We start from the raw sequence: 12500 nt of genomic DNA on the forward strand, positions 1-12500 counted from the left end.
ATCTGAGTTCGAGGGTTCGAGTCACCGGCCGGCGCGTTGTTTCCCTTGGGCAAGGAACTTCACCTCGATTGCCTGCCTAGCCACTGGGTGGCCAAGCCAGCTCAAGTCAGTGCCGGGTAAATAGAGATGGTGACTCGATAAAAACACCGGGCGGAAGGCAATGGCAAACCACCGCTCTAAATTGCTAAGAAAGAATCATGGAAGCCCATGATCGTCAAGGCCGCGGTGGCCGAATGGTTAGAGCGTCGGACTCAAGACTGTCACGACGGCAATCTGAATTCGAGGGTTCGAGTCACCGACCGCCGCGTTGTTCCCTTGGGCAAGGAACTTCACCTTGATTGCCTACCTAGCCACTGGGTGGCCAAGCCAGCTTAAGTCAACTGCTGGTCCCAAGCCCGGATAAATAGAGAGAATGATTACCTAAAAGGTACCACCGGCACTCTCTGTGGAAAGGAACTGGGGACCCTACCACGTACTCACTCCAAGAGCATCACAACATGAAAACTACAATTAAGTATCATGCTGTGACCACGGCGGCTCAGACATGAGCCTACCGTTAAAAGAAGAAGATGGAGTCTATATAACAACAAAAATACCCTTCAGTCTCGATTTATCAGGATGTTTGGCAAGTAGAGACTTTAGAAAATAATGAAAACTGAACATACAACATATCTTCGTAGTATTACGAAGAAACGGCATGGGGTGCTAGTATTTGGCATGAGTGGTCGCGGATGCTAGGGCTACGATATAAGCCCCCGGCAGCAAGGCCCGGGCCAATATGAATACTACCCGTCGGGAAAGGGTTAACCCATTCATGACATCTTATGACATCCTTTGACGTCATGGTATTCGTTTAGCCGTGGCTGTATTCATTAAGGAGAAATAGCCCCTTAAAACAACTTTTTAGCATCATTACCGAAACATCAAATATGCCACAGTCAAGAGCATAGAAAGTGGGTTAATCTTATGCTTCACGTGCTTCTTGCTTTTCCCTTGAACACCTGACTTGCACACACCATGAGGCACTGTTCGGTATGGGACCGGGGGCTCCGGTTGTGATTGGGTTAAGGTCATGGTAAAAGACCCTCTGTTGATCTTGTTGTGTAATTGTACGATTTAATAAAAACATATTCCAAAGTCTTCTGCTTTAAAAGATAAACTTGAAAGAGTACTTTTCTTCCATGCTTGCCTTTGAAGTCGGAGAAATGCACCAGGTAAGAACACCGATGTTTGGAATATCTGAGATCAGTCGTTGGATTTGTGGTATTGTTAAGGGTTTGGGATGTAGACAGGCAGGCAGACAGGCAGGCAGGTGGATAGACAGACAGACAGGTAGAAAAAAAAATTGTATATATCAGAATTTCTGTCTTGTTTCATGCATGTTTCTGTGTAAACAAATTGATAAACATATGATATAAATTTTAAATTGTTTGAATTGCTCTCAGAGTATGAAGTATCAGAAAAAAAGTTATCATGAGCAGGGCCAATCTATCACATCTAATCCATAAGACAAATGAATTTAAATCCAGGAGGGAAAAAAAAATCACACTTATAACACTAAGCTCTCTCGAACCAAAGTCCCACAACCTCACATTTTCCCCATAATCCGTGCTCTTCGTCAAATAGCTCTCCTTCCGTGTCCTTGTTCCCCAACAGGTTATTCAGTCACAAGAAGTTCCTAGACATGTTGCGGCTCCACTCGAAGACCATCTTGAAAATGAACGCAGCAGCGGTGCTCTTCACGGTGATGATGCTGTTCGCCCTTATCAACGATGTCAGTGCCTATTCTAATTTCAAGGATGAGACGTGTCAGACCGGTGAGATTTGTCGTGTTTACATTTTTAGTTCTGTGATTATTCGTGTATTGTATTTCCTTCTTTACTCATCCAAGTTCAATAATTATGTTTGTATTTTATATCCTGTTTTCTTTATTTATCCTGTTTATTGTGTTTCCATCCCGTTTGCTAATTTTGAAACCCTTCCTTACAGTGGCCGTTGACGTAATAGTGTGCAAAGTGCGATACATAATGCGGGTTGTGTACTCGGGATTTGCCGTCGCCTGGAATTATCTGGTTGCCTTTGTCCTCATCTCTGTCTGCCGCACACATGTCATTGGTGGGTTGATCTAGAGTTGTTGTTTCTCTCTCTCTCTCTCTCTCTCTCTCTCTCTCTCTCTCTCTCTCTCTCTCTCTCTCTCTTCTCTCTCTCTCTCTCTCTCTCTCTCTCTCTCTCTCTCTCTCTCTCTCTCTCTCTCTCTCTCTCTCTCTCTCTCTCTCTCTCTCTCTCTCTCTTTCTCTCTCTTATCTCACCTTTTATCTTTTTTATTTTTCACTTTTTGTACTTCTTTTTTTTTTTTTTTTTGCTTTCATCTCTTTGTAACTTCCCGTTATTTCTCTCTCTTTCTCTCTCTCTCTCTCTCTTTCTCTCTCTCTTTCTCTCTCTCTCTCTTTCTCTCTCTCTTTCTCTCTCTTTCTTTCTCTCTCTTTCTCTCCTCTCTCTCTCTCTCTCTCTCTCTCTCTCTCTCTCTCTCTCTCTCTCTCTCTCTCTCTCTAAAATACTGATGGTATGGTAATTCAGAGATAAAGAACTAACATTCTTTTTCTTATTTTTGAAAGTTACTTCATTTATCAGCATATGTAAAATTGTAGAATTTAAATAGAGTTGCAGGATTTAACAAATCAAAACTCCTTCAGGAATTCGCAAGTTTATGCAGTCTCTGGAACAAGATTCACGTGTTTACGAAGCAAGGTACATGGGCGTCACACAACATGGGACGCCAGACAGACCTGTGCTCGAAGGTGAGTTTTAAGTCCATTTTTCTTTTTCTTTTTGTTGATGCTTTTTTGTAGTTTTTTTTTTCTTCTTCTTCTTCTTCTTCATTTATTATTATTTTCTCTCATTTTTTTTTTTTTTTTTCTTGACAGTTCTTCTTCTTTGTCTTCCTTATTTTAGACTGCATCATACGGGTTTTTTTTTGTACCTCCAATTATTTGTATTACTCTTTAGGAAGGGGAGTTATTAAAGGAGGAAGGAAAGGTAAATCAGAGCAAATATTGTTTATGTTTAAAGGTCTTATCAGATGGCAGAATTTTAGACTTAGAGGGAAGGGGATAAAGTAAATGATACTGATATTAAACACAAATAGGGTATTGACTATAGAGTTCAATATTTTACTTATTCACACAAAAAAGAATGGTATTCATGAATTGGAACACAGCTATGATAACAAAGGAGTAATAAACAACGAAAGATAAGAATTACTGAACCGTATTCATATTGACAAATGTAGACAAGGTATGAATGAGAATGAATATCTTCATGTATTTCTGACGAAGACGCAGTCGAAACCGGTCAAATACATCTCTTGTATTGTGAAGATATTCATTCTCATTCATACCTTGTCTACATAAGAATTATTGTTAAGCAATATGAAATGAAGGTGAATGAACCTTGTTTGCCGGGAAAAAAATCACGGTTTGTTGCATTTGTTTTATTGTCGCTGTGGTGCATTTCCTCTTTGTAGACATATTGCAGTGTTTATGTATTTTGTAGAAGGATTTTTGTGTTATTTCAGATTTCAGAAGTATTTCACAGAATACAATTCTATTTGTGTATTAATGATAGAAGGTAATTTACTAAGAAACAGATAGCTTTTTTTTCTACTTTTTTTTATTGTAATAAGAAGAAGTTGTCTTCTTTTATGTATTCATTTCGTGCTCATAGCTTAGACATCACATTTGTAGTGTGCCTTTGTAATTATGGCTACAATTAGTTTGATGTCGGCCCTGACCAAACATGACGTCAAAGGCAGCCATTCACAACACCATCATTGTATTCATGGAATCACACACAAATAGCATGGCCTTCCCTTTGATATCTTACGTATTTTTTAAATAAAAAAAAAAGAAAAAATGGAGTAATATGCATAATGTAGTCTGGTTTGATAGCTTTTCTTGCCTTGCCTTCCTTGCAGCAAATTCGTCTATGGCTTCATTATACTATAGCTGTTGGGAAACTATGTAATTTATAGTAAATATGGAATGTTACCTGAGGCACTATTCAATTTAATAGCCTTTAACCCAGTGGGGCCATGTAATCATACTTTCTACTGTTTTTTTTTTTTCTTCTTCTTCTTCTTCTTCTTCTTCTTCTTCTTCTTCTTCTCCTCACTTCTTCTTATCCTCCTCCTCTTCCTTCTCCTCCTCCTCTTCCTCCTCCTCCTCCTCTTCCTCCTCCTCCTCCTCCTCCTCCTCCTCCCCTCCTCCCCTCTCTCTCTCTCTCTCTCTCTCTCTCTCTCTCTCTCTCTCTCTCTCTCTCTCTCTCTCTCTCTCTCTCTCTCTCTCTCTCTCTCTCTCTCTCTCTCTCTCTCTCTCTCTCTCTCTCTCTCTCTCTCTCTCATGTTTGCGCATAGATGACTCTGCAGGGAGCCAATGAGTAAGCCTTCATGTCCTCAGCTGATTTCACTTTTCCTGAGTTTTTGAGGAGGGGGGGGGGTCTAATGCTATTAACCCAATCGCCACGTTTGGCAAGAATACATGCCATGCCCACTGTAACACAGGTTTATTTATTGTATTCACACATAGATGGCTCTACAAGTGCTTAGTCATCAAGGGGTCACTTATTAGTCCTACCTTTCTCACCTGTTTACCCTTTTCCTTGACTTTTGGAAAGGATCTTTTGCATTATTTCATTGTCTTAAATGTTAACAAGATTTTAATAATACTTTAATAATCATAACATCAATTACAATAATAACAGTATTGATATCAATTGTATTAAAAGGAAAAACGCATTTTCCCGCCAATTCAAGGAATGGCGAAATCAAGATCGGTCAGTAGGGCCTACTGATAGACTCCTTGGAGGCTGAGCACATGTGGAGCCATCTGTATGTAACAAAATTCACAAAAACCTACAAGGGACAGAACATAAATCCGGGGTGATTGGGTTAATGCTGATGTTATTATTGCCTTTAATAATATGATTATTATGATATTATTAACAATATTGTTAGTGATAAAAGATAAGCTTTAGAAAATTCAAGGAAAAGGGTAAAGAGCTCAGTTATGTAGGACTGGTAATTAGTGATTAAGCACTTGTAGAGCAATCTGTGTGTAAAGACAATGTATTGACAAAAGAACACAGGGGACATGGCATGTTTTCTAGCCATCTTGTCAACAGTGTGTTCACTTATCTTCACTCAAATCAGTGAAGACTGGCACCCTTGGCATTTGCCCTTTGCCTACCCCCAGGGCCAACTCTTAATTAGTTAAAAGTGTAACGCATTGTATAGTGACTTACTACTGATTAGCATACTGCACTCATGACAAAAAAAAAGAAAGAAAAAAAAAGAAAGATAATGACACCTTCGTGACGAGAATTATTATCTTTATGATTTGAAAAAGTTAATTACGACAATTATCCTTTTCAGAGAATGGTCATCACTCTGAAGGAAATGAGCTTTTATCCGGTAATTAAAACATGTTGATTCATTAACCTTGCTCGTAAAACAACTTGTTAAAAGTCCTCGTTGAAGCACAGTGGTGTTCTAAAGGTGCACATTCTCACCTGCTGTATAAAAAGGAAATTAAATGGTTGCTCGCCCATTTTCTCTACTATTTCTTTGCTCATTTCCAATTATTATTATTGGTCTTTGTTTACATCCTTTTCTTTCTTTCTTTTTTTCTATTTTCTTTCTTTATAACCAAAATGCCGAGCTGTGATCGCTTGCAGAGTCTGGACAGCAAGATGCATTTGCAAGATCTTTGCTTTTGGGTGAAGCAGTTGTAATCTAGAAGGCTTTATGCAATATAAAACTAACATCATGATGCAGGTTAAATGTTGCTTTATTTCTGTCTCTTTCTCTCTTCTTCTTTTTTGGAAGATATTTGAGTAGTTTTGCACGAATGATCTTCCATTCAGTATATTTGTCGTGAAATTGAAACGCTTTGCATTACGAGTGCAGATTAGAAAGCACAATTTTACTGTAGTCTACAATTTTGATATATAAGTGTATACTTGTAATATGCACCTTGTTTTTAAATTATATGAGTATTTATTTTTTGACAGTTAATTGAGAAACATTCATGTGGTTAACTGATAATAACTTTATTCATCAAAACCTTTTTTAGCATGTGCAAAACAATTCTTTACTAAAGCATTATACTTATATTCCCAACTTTCCAAAGAAAATAGAAAAAAAGAAGGGAATAGAATAGAATAACTGATTTCCCATAAAAGACCGATTATATGTGACTCAGAAGCTGCATAAAGTAATATTGTTTGACCCGTTCTTCCCTATATTCTCATGGGATTGGGTGAGCCACGACAGAGGGATTTCTCCTTATTCCTTTCTTTCTGTTTATAGTAATGGAATAGAGGAAATATTTCACTCGGTAAATATTTTTTTTAGAGAAGGAAGGGAGTAGGAAGAAGCAGAATACTATTGACTAAAAGTGGAGGAGAAAAAAAATATGAATGGTGAAAGAAATGAAAGATGGGTCGCGTAGTTTCTAATTATTCGTCCTTTCCAGGAGATGGTCAGCCTTGTCAGGAAGCCCAAGGTTTATGGGGTAAAAGATATATTGAAAGATCTTGACCCTCACTTTAGAAGCACCTGTGTTTAAGCACTGGATTTTACTCATTGCATTTTTCTTAGGTTTTACCCACTGACTTTGTGTGCCAATGTGCAATTATCTTTCACTTCCGTAGTCGCAGCTCACAAATCTGCAACAAAATCTGTACATATCTGCAAATACCACTCTATCTGCATGTTGCCAAGCAGTGAATTGATTTTCACAGATGGTTATGCTTCTTGGGATCTTGTTTTTCAATATTTAATATCATTATCTGGCAGAATAGGAACACCTTTATGGTGCTTTTAATACATTCCACATGGCTGTTAAAAGATGAAGGAATTTTATGTGGATATTTGTCGCAAAGGCCATCGTCTCGGCAGAGGTGAGTTCAGACGATGTAAATAGCGCCGTCAGCCAAAGAGTCGATTTGCAAAAAAGGAGAATATTCAGAGCACTTCTTTTGTGTAGAGATGTACAGCATGACTTTTTAGTTTTAATTAGTGTCTTTATTGCTTTTCACAGCTGCACCAAAAAAGCATGATTTATCCTTATTTTTGTAATTATTAAATTTTTCGTTTTATTGTTTGTTTTATTTATATGTTTATTTTATTTGCATTTGCTTGCTCACTTTATTTTTTAATCCTTATTTATAATTGGCTTTAAAATTTTGTATGAACTATTCGGGCTTGATAACTAAAAATAGCCTCCTTGTCGCCACTAAAGCATGCAGAGCAATAATTTTAAGGTTTGTATTCTCTTCCAGGATTATTATTATTATTATTTTTTTTTTTTTTTTTTTTTTTTTTTTTTTTACATATTCATTTATGTATTTTCATTAATATCTTTATTTTCTTGTTCTCAGTCAAGGTGATTTGAAATTTTTGCTTGAGGTAGGCAGGTATGATCTCAGTGTTAATTTAATGTTTTTTTTTTTTTTTTTTTTTTTTTTTTTTTTTTTTTTTTTTTTTTTTTTTTTTTTTTTTTTTTTTTTTTTTTTTTAAGGCTATAGTCATCTTCATTATTGTTATTGTTATTATCTTAATTATATTATCATAGCATATTTTCATCAACATCTTTCTAAATTTCATCATCATGAAAATCATCATGATCAGCATTATCAGCATAGTCATTGTTAATATCTTTATATTATTTTGAGCATCATTATCATCATTTCATATGAGAATACTTTCTTAACCAAAGTGGCAGTAATGATAATACTGAAAATAACATATAGGAATATTGGAAAGAAATAAGAAAAAAAGAAAATGCAGGTTTAATCATATACTTTCCTCAGAAAATGATGGCTTGCAAAATATTATTATTATTTTATTTTATTTTTTCCTTGCTCCTTGACGTTTGCGACCATAGAGTACACGTGGGTGGACGAGGACTACCTGGAGGAGTTGCGAGACCCCGGGACAAGCGACGTCGACTCCAACTCTTCGGCACTCATCCCACAACAGGTGAGGGGAAGAGAGGCATGAGGAGAGAGGAGGGAAAGGGTGTAAGGGGTGTGTGCGGGGAGTTGGGAGAAGGTAAGGGAGAAAAATGGGGAGGGTCAAAGGGAGGGAGGGAGGGGAATGGGGAGGGTTGAAGGGAGGGAGGGAGGGGAAGAGAGGCATGGAGTGGGAGGGAAATGGGGAGGGTGTTGAGTGAAGGGAGGAAGGGGAAGGGATTATGATGTTAAAGAAAGGAAAGGAAGAAAGTAAGGAAGGGGGAGGGGATGAAGGGAGGAAAGGGAGGTGGGTGAAGGGAGGAAAGGATAGGGAGTGTAGGGAAGTGCAGTAGGATAAGCAGATAAGGGGGATGAAAGGGAGAATGTGGAGGAGAGGGTAAAGGGGGGGGGTGAGAGGGTGAGAAAATTAAGATAATGAGAAGGGAGGAGGGGAGAAGATGCAGGAGGAGGACAGAGATGAGAAAAGAGAAAGGTGAGCAGGAGGAACCTCGAGGGAAAGAGAAGAGGGAAAGATGAGCAGGAGAGACCTTGGGCAAAAGAGAAAGATGGCAAGAAGTAAAAAGCGATAAGGAGAGGAAGCAGCAGAAGGAGTGAGACACAACAGAGGCAGAGAGGAAAGAATGGAAGTGAGGGAGGAAAGAAAAACATATATTTGATGTTAATATATTTCCTCTTTGTATTTCTGTATTCTTTTATTCTTCCTCTTTTCTTTCTATAAAAAAATCTTCAATTTTCTTTGTTATCTCAGTTTATCATTTTTCTTTTTAATTTTTCTCTTTTTTGTTTTGTTTATAAACTTTTTACTGTCATTATATATTTTACTCTATCAGTACGTGCTCTTTATTATTATTTTATATCTATTTTTTCTATTTCCTTCATTTCCTTTTTAAGTAATAAGCTGAAAATGAGTAAATTCCTCTAAAATTGCATAAAAGGAATTATTCAAAGCTAAAAAAATGATTTCATATTATTATCAAATCCAGTGGAGGCCGGGCTAATTTTAAATCCGAACGGGAATCCCACAAAAGAGTTAAATCCTACGTCATCCAGATTATCAGCGAAGAAAATATTAAATCCCGTCGTGTATCTATAGGGTAACAGATGCGCCAGTGTGCCGGATTCAAGTGGTTCGCCAGACAGTGTGGGTCTTCCTATTCCCCGGATTCCAGCCTCGCCGTCCTCCTCGGGGCAAAGCGTTGCGTCAGAGAGGTCTTTGAACGTGCAGAAAGATGCTCAGGGGCAGGTAGGAGAGAGGGAGGGGTCTTTTGTTGTTCGCTTGTTTGGTTGTTTTTTGTCTGTCATTATTTTGTCTCTCTCTCTCTCTCTTTTTTTTGTTTTTGTTTTTGTTTTTTTGTTTTTTTGTCTGTTATCTGTTTTTTCCTCTTTTATCTTTTTTCTACCTTATTTTTCTTTATATTTTTTTTCTCTCTCTTTCCCTATTTCTCCCTCATTTTCTTTTCCTCTTTCTTTCCGTCTCTCCCTCCCTCCTTCCCTCTCTCCCTCTCTCCCTCCCTCCCTCCCTCCCTCTCTCTCCCTCCCTCCCTCTCACCCTGTCTCCCTCCATCTCACCCTCTCTCCCTCCCTCCCTCCTTCCTTCCCTCCCTCCTTTCCTTCCCTTCCTCCTTCTCTCTCTCTCTCTCTCTCTCTCTCTCTCTCTCTCTCTCTCTCTCTCTCTCTCTCTCTCTCTCTCTCTCTCTCTCTCTCTCTCTCTGTCCCCTCCCTTTCTTTAATTTCCTGTACAATCCTGATCTCTTTCACCTCTCCTTTAGATCTCGTTTCAGCATCTAACCCCCACACACTCTTATTTTCAGGAGAAGGCTTCCAGTACTTTAACACACAGAGCTCGATCCAACAGCCAGATAGACGAGGTAGGGAGAAGCGTTAGACAATAAACTACTTTCTGATAGACGTTAGAGCATTGCGGTTATTATAGAATGGTGTATCATTTAACCAAACTATTACAGGAAGGATTTTAATCATCACACAATCAGCTTTTGTCCTTATGCTTTTTGTTTGTTTATGCTTGGGGTTTGAACAGTGATTGGCTTTTGACATGGGAATGCCTAATAATCTTTCCTGATTTGTATTATTTCTCATGATTTCTGGATGCCGTCTCCCATAGTATAAAAGCTTCTTTACCCCCCACAACAGGCCAGCTCAGTGTGTAGTACGTCAACATCCGCTGAGGTCCGCACGAAGCCCACGCCTCTCATGAGCAACTCGGAGATCCTGTTCCGATACTGGAAGATACAGGTAGACGTGGTTTGTGCTTCTTTAGGGTGGCAGTTTGGTTAATCAGTTTATTTTATTTTATATATATGTATATATATATATATATATATATATATTATATATATCACATATATATATACATACATATACATATTATATATATAGATATATATATTATATATATATATATATATATATATATATATATATATATATATATATTTATACATATATAATATATATATGTATATATATATATTTTTTTTTTTTTTTCTTTTCTTTTTTTTCTTTTCTTTTTCTTTTCTTTTCTTTTCTTTTCTTCTGTCTGTCTGTCTTTCAGAAGTAATTAGGAAGTACAGATGTTGTTTATGGTTTGAAGGGATAGTCTTTTTTTTTTGTTTTTTTATATGTATCTTTGTAAAATCTCTATATTATTTGTTTATTTATTTCATATTGGTCATGAAATACAAGTTTATATCATATTTCAATTATATTTATTTAGATATAGTGAAATATTTCAAATCAACTTCATATCCTGGAGTTATATAAATATATATTAATTCTTTCAAAAAAGTAAATTTCTATTCTCATAATCAAAATTTGAAATATCCAAAAGATAAGTAGACGAATAAAAGCAAATAAATTCCTGCGAACAGTCCCGGCTGCGGCTGTCGTCGGTCGCGCTCCAGAGGTGGATGATGTCAGTGCTGTCCATGGTGGTGGTGTGGCTGGCCATGAACCTGGTCCTGTGGCTCAATCACGACCCGATGCTGATCGACCTGGCCAACTTCTTCCTCCCGCTGGCCCTCCTCCCCCTGTTGGCCTCCGCGTATGCTGAGGTCAACCAGGAGGGGCTTAGGCTTCTCAAGGTCTGTGGATGGGAAGGGAGGCCGGGTGGGGACATTTTAGGGTTGTGTATTTTCTCGTTGTTGTCTATACTCATTTTCTATGGAATATTCTTTTCTTTCTCTCTCTCTCTCTCTCTCTCTCTCTCTCTCTCTCTCTCTCTTTCTCTCTTTTCCTTTTGTCCTCAATTTTTCTCAGTCATTGTCCTTCTTTTTATTCTTTCTCTATCAGCTTGTCTGGGGAAGTGGCATACAAAAAATTATAGTGGTAATGAGAAAAAATATATATATAGTACTTTTATCCCAAACTGACATACAGTCATCATGAAAAATATCCTCACTTATATTTGTCCATCCTGCAGTTCATTTGCCCAGTGGAAGAGAGGCTGCAGATGCTGTACGTCCTACAGAACAACCCCCTCCAGATGACAGTCTACGGGTTCACCCTCTCGTACTCCACAATCACCACGGCAGCCTTTGGTATCTTGCTGGCTTTCGCGTCCAAGGTCCTGATTCAGGAGCTATCGGGACCCAAAACCCCCCCTATAGCCCAGTGATGGAACTTTGGGTTGGGATTTGCCTTACCAGATATTTTGTATCTTCCACCTCATAATGAGACCGTTTTTTCCTGTGTCCCCATAGTGGGAAAGGAGCAATCGATGTCATTCCAGATTTCTGGGGGGGTTTGGTAGATGTTGTATGGAAGACAACAGAATTCTTTTTTAATATTATGATAATTTAGCGATGGTATAATGCAGTTGTAGGCAATGTAAAGCTGTTGCATAGGTTGGTTAGGTATGCAGAAGATGAGGTGAAAGGGAGGTTCATATTAGTAGAGGAAGAGCAGCTATTAGCTACATGCAAGTCTTTCAGTATATTGAGTATTATAACTAAGTCTGTTTTTTAAACAGTTGTTGACCATGGTTGCTTAGGATAGTAATTGTGATTCCCAGTTGATTCTGTTTAATTATTTTTAACTATTGGCATTAGCACCAATATAACATTCCTAACTGGTTTTCTTATCAGCAAATATCTCTGTATTTTGCTAGAGCATTTTGTAGTTTAGACTTTTTACTCACACATTACTTGAACAGTTTTTGCCAATGATAAAATTATGAATATTAACACAACTAAATCTGTTAACCATATAGCAGATATATAGTCTTTATTTTATGAGCTATAAAGACATTGTATTTAAGAAGTGAAGGAAGAAGAAACTAAAATGTAATTGAATGAGGAATAACCAATGTAGAAAAAAGAAATAAAATCGCCATATTGCACTCGCATTCGAGCTTGCATTACAGCTTTCTTGAGGAACGCAGTAAATGGTCAAAGTGCCTCCTGCAGAAGAACCTATGCTGTGTGGAATGATGTAGAGGATTATTTCAGATA

The 12500-nt window shown here is 37.8% G+C and overlaps 1 protein-coding gene across 5 annotated transcripts in view; it reads left to right on the top strand.

Moving 5' to 3' along the window:
* The window catches only part of LOC119599320, a 21417-nt gene extending 9051 nt beyond the window's left edge, over window positions 1-12366 (top strand). For 2 of the 5 annotated variants that reach the window (XM_037949067.1, XM_037949062.1), the window contains exons 5-14: window positions 1657-1817; window positions 1990-2115; window positions 2694-2798; window positions 5429-5467; window positions 7944-8038; window positions 9125-9274; window positions 9843-9899; window positions 10183-10284; window positions 10920-11132; window positions 11471-12366. In XM_037949067.1, the coding sequence (XP_037804995.1) occupies window positions 1657-1817; window positions 1990-2115; window positions 2694-2798; window positions 5429-5467; window positions 7944-8038; window positions 9125-9274; window positions 9843-9899; window positions 10183-10284; window positions 10920-11132; window positions 11471-11665 (1243 nt within the window). In that variant the 3' untranslated portion in view covers window positions 11666-12366. The remainder of the gene's footprint in view (window positions 1-1656; window positions 1818-1989; window positions 2116-2693; window positions 2799-5428; window positions 5468-7943; window positions 8039-9124; window positions 9275-9842; window positions 9900-10182; window positions 10285-10919; window positions 11133-11470) is intronic. The other 3 variants (XM_037949065.1, XM_037949063.1, XM_037949066.1) reach the window with 3 other exon arrangements.
* The last annotated feature ends 134 nt before the right edge of the window (window positions 12367-12500 follow it).

Source organism: Penaeus monodon, chromosome 42 (assembly GCF_015228065.2).
Source record: "Penaeus monodon isolate SGIC_2016 chromosome 42, NSTDA_Pmon_1, whole genome shotgun sequence".
In the NCBI taxonomy this organism is placed as follows: domain Eukaryota; kingdom Metazoa; phylum Arthropoda; class Malacostraca; order Decapoda; family Penaeidae; genus Penaeus; species Penaeus monodon.